The sequence below is a fragment of the Homalodisca vitripennis genome, chromosome 3 (assembly GCF_021130785.1).
Source record: "Homalodisca vitripennis isolate AUS2020 chromosome 3, UT_GWSS_2.1, whole genome shotgun sequence".
Lineage (NCBI taxonomy): Eukaryota > Metazoa > Arthropoda > Insecta > Hemiptera > Cicadellidae > Homalodisca > Homalodisca vitripennis.
The window spans coordinates 59,975,531-59,996,750 of NC_060209.1; the positions used below are offsets into that span (position 1 = coordinate 59,975,531).

At 32.1% G+C, this 21,220-nt stretch overlaps 1 protein-coding gene across 2 annotated transcripts in view; it reads right to left on the minus strand.

The window, feature by feature from the left end:
- Positions 1 to 21,220, minus strand: part of LOC124356972 (zinc finger CCCH domain-containing protein 14) — a 50,805-nt gene that overhangs the window by 20,938 nt on the left and 8,647 nt on the right. Inside the window, exons 4-9 of one of the 2 annotated variants that reach the window (XM_046808314.1) lie at positions 19,960 to 20,295; positions 16,738 to 16,821; positions 14,391 to 15,124; positions 13,185 to 13,400; positions 2,865 to 2,970; positions 1,246 to 1,362 (exon numbers count right to left, since the gene is read on the minus strand). In XM_046808314.1, the coding sequence (XP_046664270.1) occupies positions 1,246 to 1,362; positions 2,865 to 2,970; positions 13,185 to 13,400; positions 14,391 to 15,124; positions 16,738 to 16,821; positions 19,960 to 20,295 (1,593 nt within the window). Of the gene's footprint in view, positions 1 to 1,245; positions 1,366 to 2,864; positions 2,971 to 13,184; positions 13,401 to 14,390; positions 15,125 to 16,737; positions 16,822 to 19,959; positions 20,296 to 21,220 lie in introns of both variants that reach the window. The other variant, XM_046808313.1, reaches the window with a different exon arrangement.

Sequence of the window (21,220 nt, forward strand, 5' to 3'; positions counted from 1 at the left end):
ATGCATGGTAGATTCAACCTGATGACCGTCTGCAGACTGGTGACAATATTAAGCTAAGTTTAGGTTGGCAAGTAAAAATGCGAAATTGTGCAACTACTGTCGCATTATATGAACAAGATAAGCAATTTTATTCACTAGAACTGTCAAAAGAACGTGCTGCGGGTGTATCGTTGATTGTTGTGGGAGTCAATACGAACAAGTCTGTTCACACACAGCAGTGATGTCTCGGCAATGTTTATAATTGAAAGTTTAAAGGCCAACAACTGTCGGACATTGGTTGCAGCAGCGGTCATGACAGCTCTGCCAGTGTAAACACAGCTAGTTCCGTCGAGGTTTGGACACCACGATATCAAAACATAACATCACTTTCTTTGTTTTAACCTATGTAATCTATCTGACATCCATTCTGAATGTGTGTCAGGATCAATCATTCATAGACCAACCGAGGCCTTGGCAGCAACACAAGCGGTAAGTAGTGGGTGGTGAGCATTAGAGCTGTGACAATTTAATGTTTGTACTACACATACGTAGAACGCTCGACACTGACCGCAACAGATGTGAGCAGTATGGTGATACCACACTGCCATCTGCCGCCAATTCCAGACATTAAATTTTTCTCCTGCCGCTGGGCCCTCAGGTGTTCTGTCATTGTTGTGCATCATGTTGGACACAAAAAACTCTTCTCGGCTTTACTTGTTGTTGAAAACCCACTATTTTCGTCTCTAAAAGGTGTCTTATGAGGCTTCGCAAAAATCCAACTGACATTCTGGTGTACTCAAAAACCAGTTTGCATCTCTTACATCAAACACATGATAATATTCACCGAACCGAATTATAACCCTGTTTAAAGGTTAAACACTACATTTTAGGCCTGCACAATCTATCTAGCAAAGTCTCTTCAAAATGCTATAATTCACTCATAAATAAGAGTTGGAAAACTCCATTTCCAACAATGAGCATTATTAAACAGCTGTTCTTTAAAACTGCAACACAGTAATCAAATCAGGTAGTTCAAGAAATGAATTTTTATAGGAAGCAAAATGGTAAAATTTTCAATATATCTCCATTTTGTTTCTATAATTGTTAGGGAGCTTTAATTTTCACAGAATATTTTTTAAAACCTACTTTATTAATTGTAGAGTTTGAAAATGCTCAGTGCATAAATGGGCAAGTAATATAAAATCAAACGTTTAAACCTCTGTTTGGGAAAGATTCAATTAATTAAGAAATAAAAATATACCATACCTGTTTCAGGAGAAGTTGGTATAATTTCAATATTGTTTGTATTGGATCGGTTGCTAATGATTTCATCATTTTTTGGTAAAGAAGGATCATCACTTTCGTACATCATTTCTGAGCTATCTGCTGAAAAGAACATAGAATAGACTATATTCATTAATTTCTTGTTACATTTACAACTAAGCTTAAATTACATACTTAATGGACATAATACTCTTTTTCACATTTAAAATTGTCATACAAACCCTATTAAAAACATGATAATTGTAGCTGATATTGTAACTTTTACAGAGAAAAAATATTTTTCATTGAGATAATAACTTTGTGTAGTCCTCATGGTCAACTGGCCTATGTGAGGATCTTATCATACAGAATAAATAGGAATCGGTACAGTAAAAGATTGTTAGTACTGATAAAAAGCAACCACAGACAAAACTTCACAATGCGTTTCATTAACTCTCTGATACATGTAGATTCTACTTATCAGTAGTAAATTATCAGTAGGTTCTGTTTTCTTCCGGACTGGATAAGTTACTACTAATTAGATTTAGCTTCTGTTTATTCACATCAAAAATGATTAGTGCCAAGTCTAGGCAATAGTATCTACTGAGTAGATTCTGCTTTTTATTTATTTTGTCTATTAATTGTATGACCAGTCATATTTATGTTTATAAGGATAACTGCTTATTATTTTTACAACACATTTATGAGTTATAACAAAAATCAACAAGTCAAAGCATGTTACAAGCACTAAGCATGAAATGTATCCTTAATTTTGAATATAAATCTACTATAAAAAAGTACTAAAATGTAACTGAACAATATTAATTATAAAAAAACCTTTGAGACGACTGTATTATTGTTCCAATGTTAAAATTGTTTTTATAATCTCATTTAACTGGTTCACTTCCTCCCTCTATGTGATATATTATAAATGAAGTGAAGAATTTTAGCAATTGAGAAAAAGTAGTTTATCACAGTTCCCAGATGGTAACCAAATCAATATAAACACCAATACAAAATATTTTATGTTATTATAGTTCTGAGAGTTTGTACTTGGAGCTAAAAAATTGTTTCGCTACCATAAGTCTTTAGTACTATGTCTTTGATGACATTAACAGTTTCGGCATATTATTGAAATTGGATTATCGTCAGATATATAACTATCTTTCCTACAATAAGATCAATAACTCTCAGAAAATTGTAGACTTTAAATAAAAATTGAAAGTTTCAGACAACAAACAATATAGTAAAATAAAATGCTCATTAAAAAGCATTATTGAGTATCATTGGTTAGTACTCAAGTAACTTGTCTTCAAGGGTTTACCCAGAATTTCAATTGGGGGGGGGGATCGGGGCTTAACAGTCTACACCTACAAAATGACTTTTGTATACAGTATAGATTAGTAATCTTTATTACTGCGATAAACTTTAAATGTGACTAAACTAAAACTACATATATTTTCTGCAATACAAGTCACTCCTCAATGTACAAAATATTTAACTTTTTAAAGAGAGGAAGTTGAACCCCATTATCCCACCTGATACACTCCTACTTCCCACCAAAATATAACCATAATATTACTACAATGAAAATTTGCACAAACTAAATTTTGTTCACTTACCAGTTTGAAGAGCTAGTGGGTTGGTGATAGAAATGGCAATTTTTTCTGGAGGAATCCTCTTCGACTGACGCAGAGTTCTTGTAAATACCGGCTCTTTTCTTGTTCGCTAGTCACCACAAATACAATAAACTACTCATACTGAAGACTGTAACCTCATTTGCTGACTATCTCAGTGAATAAGTACAAGGAATATAAAATCACTGATACTAAATGTAGCATTTATTAAGATAACTCCTTGAAAGTACATTAACCCCTTGATTACCATGCCTGTGTGTAACATGTTTCATGCCTGGTTTTGCAATTCCTACAACTGCAATGTGTGCTTGAACTAAGAGGACTTGACAGTAACAATGTTTAATTGCCATAACAGTACACTAGTGGCTAATACATAAAGGTGTTACCAAAGTAGATGGTTTAATGTTGTGCAATTCAAGTACTTTGTAAGTTTCTATTTTGTGGATTTGAGCATGCTTGAATTCTAAAGCACTTTTAAGACTCTTGTGACAGTTGGGGATATGGACCATGCCATGCTATCTATACAGTAAATCCATCGACTTATATTATGTCACATATTTCTATTAAATTTAAATGGTTAGTTTAGGAAATGACCATTAAAAATATTTATAACTTTGTAAGTTGTATAAACCAGCTCACAAGTGTTGCAACACAGGAATTATATGGCACTCAAGGGGTTAATAAGAATGAGGAACTAGAGAAGCTCAAACTGTGAATCAAATTTTACTTCTAACTGCTAAGAACAAAAGTGAGATTATTTTATTAGAATAACAGGAACATTTTGAACATTTTCTGGAACTAATGTTTTATTATAAGATCATCATTTTTATTTTTACACTATCAATCAAAGACTGTGCTAAATTGTGATTCAGAGGTTGTTGTTGTTTACTGTGCTTTTCTTTTATCTTCAGACATACAAACATTTAGTTTATGTTAGAACTACATTTTTTCTTGAACGAGTGAATTTGGTAGATGACAGAGAAATATCTATTTAATTACTTTATCAGATTAAAAACTGAAGTAGTACTGATTGAAGAAAACTATGAGAATAATAGCATCAGAATGTTTTGAGAGAACTAATTAGTGTGTAAATAGTATAACAGTAATGTGAATAGAACTTTTATTTCTACAAAACTATTTGCTAAATTTTACACTTGCGACCTCACACACAATACTGACCTTGCTTTGTGTGATTTTTGTCTTATTTCCAAGTATAAATAAGGATATGGAAGGGCATTCATGACACTAGGATAAAATAAGGGAGGAAGCTGTCAGCCATTACTGAAGATCGATATAAAAAAGTGTTTCTAACAATGGAATTACAGATTGGATAAATATTTCAAATGAGGGTATGTTGAAAGGGATAAGTTGCCTTGTAAAAGAAATATACATATATAGCTCTAAAAGATAATTCTGGTTTCTTTTATGTAAACCTTTTGTTAATCCGGTTTCATTGACAACTTGACAGAAGAAATTTTAACAAATGAATACAAAGTTGAACTGGTGTTTGAAGTGGCAGCAGTTCAAAATTCCAAAGAACAAATTGTTGTCTGTATATAGTTTTATTGGGCCATATAGAACAGAAGATAAATTCAAACACTAGGTGACATTAGAATTTTTGTCAACTGAAAACTCAATTTTATGCATTATAAGAGATTACAATGCCCATTGTTTGTATATAAAAAATATATTATAGCTATTTATTTACATCAGTTACCTTAATCATCTCTTTGATTGATGATAAATATTCAAAGATGAAAGAAGTCAAATGTGTTTAATATTTACAATAATGTCCAGTTAGCATAGGCTTTAGTTTAATATTCAGAATAGGAATCCTTGCTATCAGTTAAAATGGTTAAAAAATACAATATAAACTGATGAGCTGATCCAATGACCATTGGATCTATCATCTGATCTAACGGCCGTCTTTCATTGGTGGACTCATCACGTGGTCTCGTATGTCTGTCTGCCTGTCCAGGAGCGTCCCAAAGACGCCTGAGCAGTTAGTGTATCTTTGGTCCTGTCAGAGATGACAGTCTGGTAGTGGTCGCTCAACAGTCTCACACTTTTTTCTCTCTATCAGAGTAGTGCCATCTTGGATCTCAATGCTCTTTTCTCGTACTTGTTAAGAGTAGATCTGAGCATTACATGCTCTGGTCACCCACAAAGGTTAAGCCCTTTGTTCTCAGTTGTAGTAGAAGTCTCGTCTTGGGTCTCGATGCTCCTGTCTCATACTTGTTTCTAGTAGAAGTGCCATCCTGGGTCCCAATACCCTTTGTAAACATGGTACCAAAGTAGTGCTGTGCTGAACTCCCATCGCGTGCGATGGACAGATGGTTCCTCTCTAAGCCTGTGTCCTACTTTTATGCTAGCAACAATGTAAAGGTGTTATAAGTGACCTGTTCTTCCATGAATCCCATTGCAGCCTTGGAAGAGCTGGAAGCCTCCCCCCCTTGGATAAAGCAAAGTAAGAAGTTCGATGAAGCATCAACATCGATGGGTTGGCACCTAGCCACATTAAGTTCACCCTTTCTATCACATGTATAAACTGTCCTTCCATCTCTGGATGTAACTGTTTCATTTTATTGCAATTGCTCTCTAAGTACAGTATCCTTCAATCATTTGAAACCAGACGTCTCTTTGTCTTAATTTTACCCTAATTTGTAGTAAATACGTTACATTTTAGCCTCCGAGCCACATCAATATTTGTTTAATTACTCTAGATATTTACACTCTCAATACGATACATTTTTGTCCTCTGAGTCAGGATCTCTTTATTTTCTCAACATCTCTCAAACTAATCAACATGATTGTTGGATTATTACAAGGGTTATTTTACAAGCAATCAAATATAACAATAATAAAATTCTTTAATGTATACAGTTATAACAAGATTTGACAATAAATATAAATGCGTGTTACAGTTTAAAATTGTAAAAAATATTCTAAAACAAAAATATGCAAACAGAATAATTTTACGAAATTGATCCTCACTAATTGAAATAAATATCACAGTAATATGGACTTTGACTAAAGTTTTGTGTAGAACATGTACCTTTATTTCACCCTCTACTTTATATTCCAGTATTCAGGGGGGTATTTTAAGAGCTGAGTTTATTTATAACATTATTTCTTAATACAAAATTCAGATTTTAAAATTAAATATGGGAAAAAGCCACATTTTAACATGACGGTTTTGATAGAATAGAAAGAGCAGGCTTACCTGCCACATTGGAAGGATCTATCACTTATCCTTGACATACAGACATTAAAAAGAACACATGAGAAACAATGTGGATGACAAAATACCCCGTGGGCATGAATTATCCCATTTTTGTGTATCTTTTTAATCTCTCTATGTTAAGAAGAGGAATATCCTCCCAATCTGGTCAAGATAAGCCTCCTCTTCCTCTAGTATGAAAACTGTCATATTACTACTGTAATAATATCGTTATATTGTTTTCTCATCATTCCTATACTTTTTAACAATCTTTATATAAGGTTCAAAATCAGAATGAACATGACTACAAAAAAGTACAAAAACAGATTTTCCAACTCAACAGATATCAAATTGATTTGCGGTATTAAAAATAAATGTTTTTTAAATACATGCAACATTTAAATAATTAGTAAAATTAATAAATAAAACAAATTGAATACTTTTAGCATCATAAGCAACATTACATATCTATTCACACAAAGTGATTGTTAATACCTAATAGGTGGATAATTTAATACAACAAACTTTATAGAAATAATGTGACCTTACATAGCATTAAAGATCAAAATATAAATATAAATAATTGCACCTTTTACTAGGGCTAACAAGTCAAGATATCAGTTTAATTTTTCCTAAACATAAAGCACATTATATTATTCCAATCTCTGAAATTTTTCTATTTTATTAGTTAATGTCTACTTTAACATAAAATTCAAATGATTTATATATTTTTAAGGTGTATTAAAATTAAAAATTGAATAAATATTTACAACGATTACCTTATGGTACTACTTATGGATAGGTTTCATTTTTGAGATCTATAAAAAATGTTTTGTAATTTTTGTATGTGTAAAACCTTATGTATAAACATATAAAATCTACGAATCGTTGAGAGCAGAGAGTGCTAAGTTCCGCCACTTGGTGAGCACTGCTACATCACTGTTTGACTGGTCGGTCTGTTTGATGTAACGTATCGCTGTATTGAGTGCTCTAACTGCATCGCTATGGTTGACGTGTTTTGACGAGTTGTGTTCCACTTCTCTTGCGTCCTCCTGTCAGTGCCATATTTTGTGTCATGCACTTCACAATCAAACACCTTCCGCACAGGCACACAGAACACTCATGGTCATGGGAAAGGGATGGAGGATGTTGGAAGACAATTAGTTAATTGAGTGAAATACAGTAAATAGTGCCAAATAACGTACAAATCTTGACCTTTACATATTAGACAGTCTAGTTCACCATTCACTCACCAGAGGGGGCCTGGAATGTCTAGGTCAGATCATTGTTTGGTTTTAATATCTATTGCATTTTTAGATCCAATTAAAACAAAAATAAAAAACAGAAATTTTATGCTGAAACGGTTCTTGACATAAAAAAATATGTAATGAACCCCAAGTGAATAAAATTTTCGAGAATCCTGAGAAAAATTAACAAACTTAAGGCATATTAAAATTGTACTAACATTTCCTAGTTTTAAAATATATTCTAATTATAAAAAAATATTTTTTAACAAATATTTTACACTGATTAGTATAAAAATGTGATGATAGCTTCATTTTACATTACAAAATGCATAAAAATAACTGATATCAATCATTAGCAGTAACAATACCAATGAATGTTGTTTCCAAATTTTTTAAATAAAATTTACCAGGGTGTTTTTAATTCCTAGTGTCAGTTATTTACTTACTTATTTAAGCTGTTAAAATTTTTATATTTTGTCCTTAAAGCTGGAAGCAATTCATATATTTTTATGCATGACGTTTAACACGATTACGGCATTGTCAAAATCACACTCAAATAAATGAAAAACAGTGTAGGCCCACACACTCAAACACATAACAGGAAATTAATTAATTAAAAGTTCGCTTTGATGGCTCGTCAGAGTTAAAAATATGGAGAAGACATAACATTACAACCGAATTGAGCGTCATCCATGGACTAGTTGGTTTGTTAATGTACATGTCCCTGGTCAAGACATTTTCCTTGTTATCAATTACATCTCGGTGGTCAAGTCAACCGCTTTGTTTGTATTTCTATTATTGAGGTCCTGTCATAAATAGGATGGTTTCTGATGCCGCACAGTCCAGATAAGAAATCTAGCGGATAAACAGTGAAAGGAATGAAAAGTTATGATGTAGTTACGCTAAGATATGTTTATATATATATTAAAAATGTTATTTTATAATGTTTGGAGTAAATTTGTAGCACATCTCACTTAAACCTAAATTGCTATTGCTGTCACTTAATGAAGTATAATCACACTCTTGATTTTACAGTTTTTTTTTAACGTTTAGAAATATCTTGCAAACCTTTGTCTGACTGTTGTGCTCCAAAGTGTTGTATACTATCGCATCTACTATTGTCTCTGCAAAACTGTATGTAATTAAAATGTTCTTTCCGTTTATATAGAATTCTCTTGGTACCAGATCTCAAATTTGATTCCTGATTCATCTTGTACACTTCAGTCTTGTACATGTTGAAATCGAATTGCAAGGCAGCACCAAAGTTGATGACGTATAAGGATTTTGCCACCACACTTTTTATTTATTTGTCACAGATCTAGCTGGTATCTAGCTGAAGAGGAATCATAGAAGAGACTATGATGCTGGAGTTATCTATTTCTTGAACCTTCTGTTTATATTTAATTAAACTGCCACATTCATCAGTTCCCCATTTTACATATATAATTAGGTGTAGCTTCATCTTGAACTCAAGTTCTTTTACTGAAAATTGACTAGTTATTGTCAAGTCTATAATGCTTTGCATTAACACATTTTGACAGCAGATAGCATAACTTTTGGCTTTAAGTACTGTTATTCACTGCATGATAGATGTAGCTGGTACTTGTACTTCAGACTCATTACTACATACTGATCTTTAGTAAATTTCAATGATACTATTAGAGCTAGGGCCTTGTATAATGAATAAATACAGGAGAAATCCTTGCTGGAGCTAATTATTTTACCACTGTAGTATGCTCTTTTTATTATTTTTGGTCATTTGGGATGTGTTAGAATAGCTTTGACTAACAAAGCAGCATCTATTTTCCCACACTGTGTTGCTTTTTTGCTGAGTTTCAAAACTAAGTTCGTCTAAAAATTTTTCACTGTGCAAGGAAGCCACATTTTTTAGTTTGCAGGTTGCTAGCTGAAAAACTTAAACTAGGTTTTCCTATTTGGAACTCATTTTTCATTTTTATGGTAAATCTACATTATTAAATACAAAGTAACTATCTAGCCATTCTTGATGCGTGGAAGAAAAATTGGTATAGCTCTAGAACACTATCCATTTTTGTTTCAGAACTTCGAAAAACCTGCTAACTCAAAAATTAATTTCATGACATTGGACGTCTGTCACTGTATCTAACCCAAACATATCTTTTTCGGGATTAAGAAATGATGCTCTGCTTTCTCTCAGAGTTTTAAGAAGTTCTCATGTCTTTACGCAAAATGAAACATTCCCTGGAAAAATATGTCGTATTAATCTATTGAATTTTTTTAACATGACTTGTGAAGCCACATTTTACCTTATTTAGCATTCTCATACATGTTTTCAGCTCAATACTCAACTTTAACATAATTTAAAATTAATTTTCTTTTGCAAGTATTTGCAGATGAAATAAGTGGTACTCAGTTCCTGATATGTTCAGCAACACATTAGTAAGTAAATTCTGAGATTTCATTACACTCCCTACAATCTGCAGGTTTATAATTTAAAAATTATATTATTTTAACAACATAACATTCAATAGGACTAAAATATAACATCTTAGGTAATATTTTTATTATAAAAATATGAGTTTACTCACCATGTTGTACGGAATTCATGATTACGATTAGGTGATGTTGCGATAAGGCGTATAACTGCAAGAGCTGATTAAACATGCTGCATTAATAACAAGTGGAAACTCGGACTGGCCCGGTTGCTGCCAGTTATTATACATCAGATGGACCTGTTATCTGTTCCCCAACTAATCTGAGTATTTTTTCACTGGTTTGGTCAATTTTTAAATGATTAAAAAAAGTTTTATTCGCAAGAAATTTTAATTGGACTACTGTGTGCCAATTCTTTAATTAAAAATATTGTTCTCACTTGTTCAATATACTGTACATATTTCTATCTTACAATCTATTAATATCTACTTAACCTTTATCTATTATAGCAGCAATGGAATATTGCCACATTATCTGCTATGCTTGTAATTATTCAAATGTTCAATGAGTTTAGACTGTCTGCATAAGTTTTATTAAGTGCTTTAATATGCTCTTCAAAGCAGGTGTTAACTGAGGTACTGGTGACGATCGCTGCAGCGACGGTCTATCACTCTCAACAGTGATCGCCACTGTAGCGATGGTCAAACATCATCGTGAAAAAACCATTTTAGAAAGTAATTACAATGCTTTTCGAATAAGCAATGGTAACATTCGATAACGGATAAATCGTCGTATCGGTTACTATGAAGTTCAGTACTTTTCAATTTCATTACAAGTCAGAGAGAAGTAGAATATTGTATTTCAATTTTATTCTTGTCATTGCTGAGCTGTTGTTTACGTATTGGTTAGTTTGTTTATGTTTCTTGTTGCAAATACGTAATATTATTTGAAGTTATTATTTAGTCAAGTTGTATAAACATGTTTCAAAAAGTATTCCCCTTCACAGGAGTGATGGATGATGTAGTGAAACAAATGATTAGTGTTTTGTTTCAAAATAACTTATGTTTCGTAATCTATGTAGGCCTTATCAAATTTGTATTTTAGCAAGTTTTATTTATTTTTTATTTTGAATGTTTATCAACATTATATGCAACTGAAATGGATAGGAACTATTTATATCGATTTGATGATATATGAGAGTTGTTAGAAATTGTACCAGACCATGACAGCGGTAGTGAATCTGATTAGACAGTGTAAGATCTCAGTACCCCAACTGAAACTAGGTTTATAATTGTACATTTTTGTAAATACAATGTTAAAACAATTAGGGATATGTGTTCACAATATGTTTAGTAGATAAATAAAATTGTATTTTTTTAACATGAGAAGAAAATTTGAACATTGCTTTTAACTTCGAAGATATAAATTTTGACACATAAGAAAATTGATGCATTCCGGATTTATAAATATGACGATTTATGATACATAATTTTGTACTTGTATCGTTATTGATCAATTATATGTTATTGCTAAACTCGTGATGTGATATAATACCATTTCATTTATGAAAAAAATATTATTGTTGTAATATAGTGTTACCAGGGTAATATAAATTTTCATAAAAAAATGCTCTGTTGCAAGTTTTATCAATATAGAAGTAAAAATTTATGAAATGAGTCCATCAAGTTATATATTTTCTAAAACTAAAGAAATGTATAAATAATTTTTATATTTTGCAATTTAGATTTAATACAAATATACAACTTCTGTAGGTATGGTCCCATCCCCTAAAACAAAACAAAATACATAAAGAAGTATTAAATAAAAAAAATAAAAAATTACTTATAAAAGTATGAACAGTAAAAATTACAAACTTTTATGAAAAAATGATATATGACAATGCATAATCAAATAAAATTTGCCACTGATAATCCCTATTTGTTTAAACATTTAAATTCGTTTAACAGACAGTCTAAAATTGTTGAGCACCTGAATAACTGCAACCATTGTTATACAGCATAGCAGATAATATGGAAATATTGCATCACGGTCACAAGGGACAAAGAAAACAAATTAGAAGACATAAAAATATATAAAAGTTTACAAATAAGAGCAATAATTTTTTTAAAGCAATGATTTAAAAAATCAATGGTAGGAGCCATCTTATACAACAAGATCTCATTATTATAAATAAAAACAAAAACGGTTGACTTAGCGAAACATAACTGATAACAAAGAAGATGTCTCGACCAGGAAAAAGTGTGAAACAAATCAACCAGTCCGTGCACGATGACGTTCCACTCGGCTGTACTGTTATGTCTTTCTCCATATTTTTTCACTTTGAGAAGCGGTCCAGGGAAACTTTTAATTTATTTATTTAATGTTATATGTTTGAGTGTGTGAGCTTTCACTGTGTTTTTCATTTGACAATGCCGTAATTGTGCGAAATGCGTCATGCATCAGAAGTAAGGATTGCTTCGATGTGTGACTAAATAATATAAGACTTATATCAGCAATTAAAGAATCAGATCAAAATAGAAAATATTAAGCTATTGAGCAGAGAAATTGTTAGTGTAAACAGTTTTTAACAGGAAAGAAAAATAAAATTTCACAGACATGTTTACTATATGATAAATTTCTCTTAATTTTTCAGTAACAATATTGTGATGTCACAAAAATGATTTTAGGTAAATATAGAATAATAATATATGTTGACTATTATCTACCAAGAATGCTTTACTTCTGAATCCTTATACTAAAGATCAATCGAATATAAGATCTGCACACATAATTTTTTTCTTCTTATTTTCTATATTATATAGTCCTGACCTGCGGATTGACTAATAAAAATAACACGTACATTCAACAAACAGTCCAAACAGTTTTGACAGTTTGAACTGTTAGATGAAGGTACGTGTAATTGATATTAGTACAATTATTTTATCTTGCCCTAACCTCAATGTTTACAACAGAGGCCTAGTTCTCTGCCAGTGTAACAATGGTGTTTTTATCTTGAGGAGATGAGGCAAAATGACCATCTCCTCAATATCGTTGAATTCTTAACCTCTCCATATCTAACTAAAAGATACACTCCTTCAAATTATTATTTGCATTATCATTGAGCTGCTAAATATTATACTAAAATAAATAGTATTTTTATATGGTTATAACAATAATTAATTACTATCCTAAAAATTTACAATGGAGAAAAATCTTGGAAATTGTACATGTTGTATATTTAGGTTTTAGAAGTAGTAGAACAAGAATTAATCAATAACCATTTCCAGCCCACAATTGATTTTGTTCCAAGTGTCAAAAACCCAACATGATCTAGCTCACGCTGAAAATGAGCCCTGAATGGTGCAAATGAGATTGTTGTAAATGAAGTGGAGTAATAGGACAATATAAAGCAAAAGTATAACTAACCTGTGTGCTATCTGGGCGCTGTGGTATATTAGCAAGGGACTTGTTGGCCTCTGAGATGGCCTTAATGATAAGGTTGCTGCTGGCCTGCTGGGAGGGAGGCCTACGAGGTCTCGGAGTTATCTTAACTACACTAGGTACAGGAGTGTCCACGGAGTCTTCAGGCTCTTGAGGCCTAGCTACCACGTGAGACACCAGGCCACTTCGCTTGCTAGATTCCTACAACACAAGGGCTTTTCACTATATCTACTACAGACTGCTTACACCACTATGCCCTAGCCAGTATGTTTACTGCGTTTGCTCGGCTAATATGACAAACTCCAATGAAATCTAAAATATTTATAACTTGTTTTTACAACTTAAAAAGTCCTTATTCCTGATCATTGTAATTTCCAAATTTGCTTAATTATTTCTAATTGCTTCATATTCTTTGAATATTCATCACTATATTTCAAATCATTAACTGTAAAAATCCTATCTATCTTTTATTTATTTTAATGTAATTAATTTTTTTGTTCAAAATAACATTAAATTTAAGGGGAGAGAGTTTTTCCTTATTTGTATGAGTAAAATCAAAGTATAATTTTTTTAATACTTTTTCTGAGCAACCTTTATTATAACCAGCATCCGAATGTCAATAATAACAATAAAGTTAACTGCAAACCCAAATTTTAAAATTTTTCAGCACTTATAGATTGGAAACCTTGAATTTCCAATAGAAATTGCAGTAAGTAGTAATCAGAATTTAAATTCCAAGCTTGGGATAAAGATGGAAAAATATATATTAATTTCTAAAAATACTGAGATTAAAACTACATAAAAATTACATTTTACAAGAAATGCATTTTATGTATTTTTAAAGACGATATATTTTAGTAATTTAAAAGAAATGAATATATTTCTTATTCATATAATACTAGAAAGGAAGAGTACTCAATATCCTCACCTCAATCATCTTTCTTCAAAAATAGTCAAATTTTATATTGATGAATTAGATTTTAAAACAAATTCCACTTAGAAAAAACATTATACATTTATAAAGGTATATATTTTTTAAATTTTGGACCCTCTCAACTGACCTGCTCATAACACTTCTACTTTTCCTTTAACTACACTTAAGTAAACCATCATCATGAGAGTTACAATAATCCTACTATATATTGTAAAAATGAGAAAGTAACTACTAAATATTTTGTAAATTGGATTTACCTCTAAATCTCTCCTTTTTACTGATGAATCCATTCCCACTTTGCGACCTTCAGACAAATTATTCACTTTAGATGTCCGACTAGATTCCCATTCGTTAACTTTGTTCCTGAACGGTTTTTCAAGAGGAATTCTGCTAGAAGGAGGTTCACCACTCGAATCCCTCTTCCTATTGTCTCTTGAGTCCAGATCTCGGCGGGATGTCCTATCGTCCCCTCTACGTTTGGTAGAATACGTATCCCTCTCACGTGTACATTTCCGCTCCCTTCTGTCCTCCCGACCAACACGACGAGTTGCATGTTCTCTCTCTTCTTCCCGTGTCACTCTCCTATTGTCTCTGTCATCTCTGTACCTCTGATTATCCCTGTCATAATCTCTTCTTCTGCGAGGGGGCGATGTGCTCCAGCTCCTCTCTCTACTCCTTGACTTTGTCCTATTGTCTGATAGCTTAGCAGCTTTCTTACGGTTAAGTAACTCACGAGCGTCAACTAGCTTGTCGTTGGATTTCGGTGGACTTTCAGTCGGAGAACGTTGTCTCTTAACAGTTTGCTTCTCACTAGGCCTCTCTGCACTAAGATCTTCTGATCTCAATTTCTCATTTTGCCTGTGTGGACTCCTTCGTACGTTTGTGCGCTTTTTGTCAAAGTCATTTTCACTTATCTTGGAATTAAGAGAATGGTCTTTAGTTTTTCTTGAAACATCTTCTGTATTTATTTCTTCTGCAGTATCAAGTAACTCTGTAAAACATAAGACATAATTTTTCCAATGGATCAGTTACATTTCAAGTTTGAATATAGGCTGTGTATGTGAAGCTTTGGTATAGGATTAATGTAGTGATAATTAAAATATTAAAATATAATTATATATCCCAATAAACTGGGAATTTAGTAAACACAACAGATCACAGATAAGACTTTATCTGTTACAAATATAACAATTAAAGAGAGCCAATTCATTATTTCGTTTAACACAGATTTATTAATTATAGAGAACAAATAAAATAAGAAATTAAACAACTCTACGACACGGTAATTCAAAACTTAGTGATGATGTCAGCTGACCTTAACTAGGAAGTTGTGGTAATCCACAAGTGGTCTGTTTGTGATGCGAACCTTTAACTGTGATAAGTGCAAATTTTTAGAGTACAGTTGCTATCTCCCTTCAACCTGATTTAATTTAACCCTTAAAGGGCTAAGTAAAATTTGGCATCAATTTTATTTTAGCGTGCATTGATAGATTTTTTTAAAATTAAGCTTTTGCCAGAGTAAAATCTATTTTCCTTCTGGAAAGAAGAAATTATATACAAAACATTGGTTTTTATTAATCGCTACGGGTACTGGAGGTGGGGTTTGCATGTCGACGCACAGTATAGATGGGCATGTCACAGTGTTATATCTGCATGCCAAATCTAGTTTTGTAAGAGGAAACGTCAATAAAAGGACAGCAATAGTTATTGATTGATTTTTCACACAACATGCATTTCAATTTGCTTCCCAAGGTCATAAATCAATACATTTATACATTCCTACGTAGCATTTTCATGAACTATAATGTAAACAATAAGCAAAAAATAACACAATACTGGTGTTACCATTCCCGTGTGCTGAGTTTATCACAATTCTGATGGGACTGAAGGGTTAAAATTGAGTACTCTTTTAATCCTATGGTTGTTCATATTATTAATAATGATGCAATGAAGAAAATCTACCTTGGGTCTTTGCACATTATACATTAATACTACCTCATTTCCCTTGTCTCTCTTCACAGATGAGATATGTAGTTTAATTGCCAGGATGTCATAACAGGCACACTCAAGACTTTGTAAGATAACCACTCTCATACTAAAATATTAGTTATATACCATACTCACTCATAATAATATATAGCAATATTAAAAATTCATTTCTTTAAAAAAATCAATAATATACTATTTAAGAATATATATTTATTGAAAAAATAGGAGTGATCTTGGTAATAAATACTATCTAATTTATTTTAAAAGCGTTCATTTTTGTTTGGATTTAAATATTAATATATATATATATATATATATATATATATATATATATATATATACATACAAATCTAATGAATATACTAGACAAAAATATTCCTAATCAATTTTGAGATAATATGTTTTATTACTAGTGTACCTGCTGTTTCTATATAAATACGTTACATTTATATCAACAGTAAACAATATTTCAGGAATTTATATCTAAACATTCTGAACACATATTCGTAGGTAGCCTACACCATGCATAACATTAAAATAGAATGACAACTTGGGAAAAATCTGTTCCTCTTTGTAAAATACAATGCTTAAGTAATTGTTTTTTTTTTAACTAACCTCCATCTGTCCTGATGTTTATGCAGTCATCATCATCGAGATCACCAACCTGACTTGATATACTGTGAGATTTGCTCCTCATAACTGAAAATATCAAACACAATCAAAGTTGCAATTTTACAAGTATTTAACAAGTAAATGTTATTTTAAATAATACTACAGCCACCATAATGTTTGTCAGCTACATTCGTAATAGCCACAACTTTCAAGTATATTAAAAATTGTCTTTACTTATTATAAAACAATCTTTAAAATTAGAGCTATAGAATTGAATAGTGTACATGGAAAATAAAATTAACAAACTTTCTAGATAACTTGGCTGCTACTATGGTCATTGAAACCACTAAAGACCCTCTCCACTAATCCTAACAACCCAGCAATTCTCTCTCTGGCCAATGACATTAGACCAATAGGTTCAAGTGTACAACACATTCCTGACATAAATGTAATGTAGTTGAAGAAACAAAATCTTAGAATCTAAACCAAATGATCTGAGTGCGAGTAGTTGTACCAGACATAGACTTATATCTCACATTCTACAAACTTGTCAAATTTCTTCTCACAAAAAAAACTGATTTAAGTATTTATGAGAGAACTGCTAAAAGTCCATGTGGATTTCCAAATTACCAATGCAGAGAAGGCGGTCAGACTACAGATGTTCTTGGCCTAACAATTGACAATCAATGGGTTGTACTTACAGCCCATATTTACTTAAGAAGTATCAAACTCACATTAACGTTAAGGTTTCTACTATTGTAAAATCAGATGACATCAAGTTGGTTAGTGGATTAAGAATTACTGCCTGAGCTGCTTTAATAATCTTAGAATTAAAGAGAAATAATCTCTTCTTGTAAGATTAACACTGGAACTTTGGAAGCTTATCGGGCAGAGCCTTTTACAGTTAGATGTATTTCACTGTACGAAGGCACATCTAGAGTCAAGAGCTATTGAATTATACCAAATATATAAAATAAAATAACAGTTGTAGATAACTAAAATAGCAGTACAAAATTCAAGAAAGTCTTTTAAAAATTTAGATATTTGTATTCTTAACACGTTCAGTGCGGGCCCCGCGGTTCCGCGGGGTAAGCGGCGGCGTAGCAGTGCGCGCCACGCGGATCCGCGGGGCGTTGCCATAGTCTCGACTATTGCTCAGTGTGAGCCCAGCTCTCGGCCGGGACGGTTCGTACTCGTTGAGCGTGGCGTGTGGTTCCGAGTTGACCTTGACTTGTACTTCGTTTCTGTTTCCCGCGTTTTTAGCATGTGCAAGTGATGCGTTCTTAGTGAGTTGTTTATTTATGTGTAGTGACATTGTACTATTGTATTATACAAGTTTTATATCGCATTTCACCATGTCTGCCAACCGTGCTACAGGAAATAGTGCTACTGACGATGAAGCATCAGATGTGGATAGTGAATCCAGTGGAAACACTGCTGTTGACAGTTCGGGTAGTGATAGTGAAGATATTGTAATAAACCCTTCATGGGCTAATAATACAAATGGACTAAGACAGATCCCTTTCACCGGAAACAATAGATTGCTAGTAGATGTACCAGGTAATGGTTCACCGATTGACTGGTTTTTTATGTTGATGGGAATCTTTTACCCCCAAAGCAGCAAGCTCCTCTCATTACTCCGCCAAGATACCCAACCCACAAACTTGTACAAAATGAAGAACAGGATAAAAAGGGTGACAGAAAACGTAAAGATTGTAGGGTATGCTACAAGAATGAAAAGAAAAGGAAGATGACAACATATACATATTCTGTTTGTCCAGGTAAACCAGGACTTTGTGCTGTCAATTGTTTTGACATACATCACAGAGGCCAGCAGTAAAAGCCATGCCCTCAAGACCTTGTAAATATTGTATATAGTTTTATTTGTTTTTGTTTTGCACTATATAATGAAATAGTTTCAAATTGGATTGTTTTTACGGTAGCCACTCGCGTTATTAGACTTTTTAGCCGCGCTCTGTGCGAGAAAACTCTTTCCGCGTGCTGACCCCGCGGATCCGCGGGTCAATCTGTGACGTCATGTAATCCGCCATTTTGGATCACAGACGTTATTATCTGCCCATAAATCAGCCTCTGATAGCAAATGGTAAGTGTATTAATAAATATTAGACTTTAGGTTCTGGGGCAATTTACATGTATTTGCCGTCAGCAGTCAACGTGTTAAGTATATCTATTGTACACAAATAGACACAAAGTGTACTTGTGTCTGCAAAACCATGCAAATAAATAAATACTGCATTATGCAGTGACAAACATTTATTTTCAGGTAGTAACATATTTCCTCTGTCTTAGAGGCATTATCCTTGAGGAACACGCTAACGCTCGTATAAGTATACACAAGTGATTACTATGTAAAGCAGTAAATGCATATTATTGCAGTGTTTTCCAGTTCTGAGCTACATTCCAAATTTCCAAATTTTAGGTCTTTGCAGAGTTATTTTTAAATCGATAAAATATTTGTATTCAACAGACAGACAATCAACAGAAAGTGAATCAATAGAAACTTTTGAATTATCTAGCATACATGATATCTATATCACTAAAACACTTGCTATGAAAATAACATGGCAGATTAATCTAAAATGTTCACATTTGTCTGAAACCAACAAAATAATCCAATAAAGTAACTTCATTACATATGTGATGAGTTACTGGAAAGTCATATGATTAACCTGCATAATAACTCTGTTTACAAAATTGATTATTCAGTTTTTCTCGTTGAGATTATAGTTATCCATAAGACAAATTTTAACTAGTCACTTTTGAGAGAGACAAAAATCAATTCGTGTTCCGAGACCTGATGGACCTATAAAATAATAATAATTTTCAATGGTGATGTAAAGATAAGGGGGTAGAGTTTCACACACAATTTCAACCCTCCAAGTATCCTTGTTCGATACTTACTATGTGTAGAGACGGATTGAAATTGGATTTTATTCATCAAAAACTGGTAGGAGAGGTTTCGCTAAATGCTAAGCCAACAATTAATTTATTAATAACAATGTTAAGTATACTTTTAAAATATGAATTTGACAATCATATTGGTACATTGTGAAAATTTTTTAAAGTTTTTAATTAAGTATTTTCGTATAACTTAAAAATAAGTTCTTAAATTAAAATTAACTTAGAATATGGTTTTATAAAATGGATTACTTTAGTTGCTGACCCCTTTAACATACAACCACGGCTAACCTAGAACTACCTTACCTCTATGTTCTTCATCTTGCTTATGACGTGTTTCCATACTTTCCCTACGTTCATTCTGCCTACTAATACTTTTGGTTTCATTTACTGTTCTGCCTGACACAGCCTTTTCTTTTCTTTTCTGTCCAACTGTTTCAGTGTTTTTAGGAATATTCTCACTTTCATCCATATTGATCATCTTTTTCTTTTCTTTTTCAGTTTCTTTACTTCTTTGTATCTCCTTATTTTCATCATCTACAGGTTCTATTTTAATTCTTTTCTTAATTTCTTTCTTTTCATGGTCTTGTTTGGATTTTTTCTTCTTTTTATAATCGTCAGAAAGTTTTCTTTTGATTCCACCTACAAAAAATTACAAAATATACTCATACCCAAATATTTTAAATTAACTTCAAACCCAACAAACCTATTTAACTGCTGACAGACAGTCATGCAGACAACGGATCCACAAGAAGATAGAACCCATACTTGTAACACTAGATTTCTAATTATATTTACATCACCTCTTTGAATATATATCACTACAAATGAATTTTTCCTCCAATATTTACAAATATAGCATGTCTAACGATAGCTAAAGAAACAAGAATGTGTTCAAAACTTCAAAAAATATATCCTTACCAATTATTTTGGAAATGTCATACTATGTTACTCTATGCATCAGCTGACAGCAGTCATCAAACATACTGTTAGGTTTATATTTGTTTTCATCATTTTAATGGTTTTTTTTTTTAAGAAATATACATTAAAAAAGTTCAACATTTATTTTATGTGTCAAAAATTTTATTTGACTACAAGAAACCATAATAATGCGTGCGTGTTCTCCTTTCTGTGTATTCTACAGAGTTATCATTAAGTCGCACATATCGAAAGTAACATTTCTGTAAATAGCAGTTTCAATGAATTAGTTTTATTGACTCCTAATTTACTACAGAAAAATAATATAGACCCCATTAAAATGGATACTAGCCACATTGTCTACAGTACTGTTGAGCTTACTACTTTGTAAACATGAAGTTTACTCAAGAGCAGTAAGTTTTTATTATTGAACGGTATTTATCAAGCCAATCATATGCGCATGTTGTTAACAAATATCGTGAGAATATATGTAAGTAATTTGTGTATACTAATAATAATTAAAGTTCATAAATACATTTTGGTTCAACTGATTCCTTTTTCCTTTTTACTACTTAATTACCTTTTGATGTTCATGACTTAATGATCACTCTGTATATATCTATGTTTTTCCTAAATATCTTCAATTTTA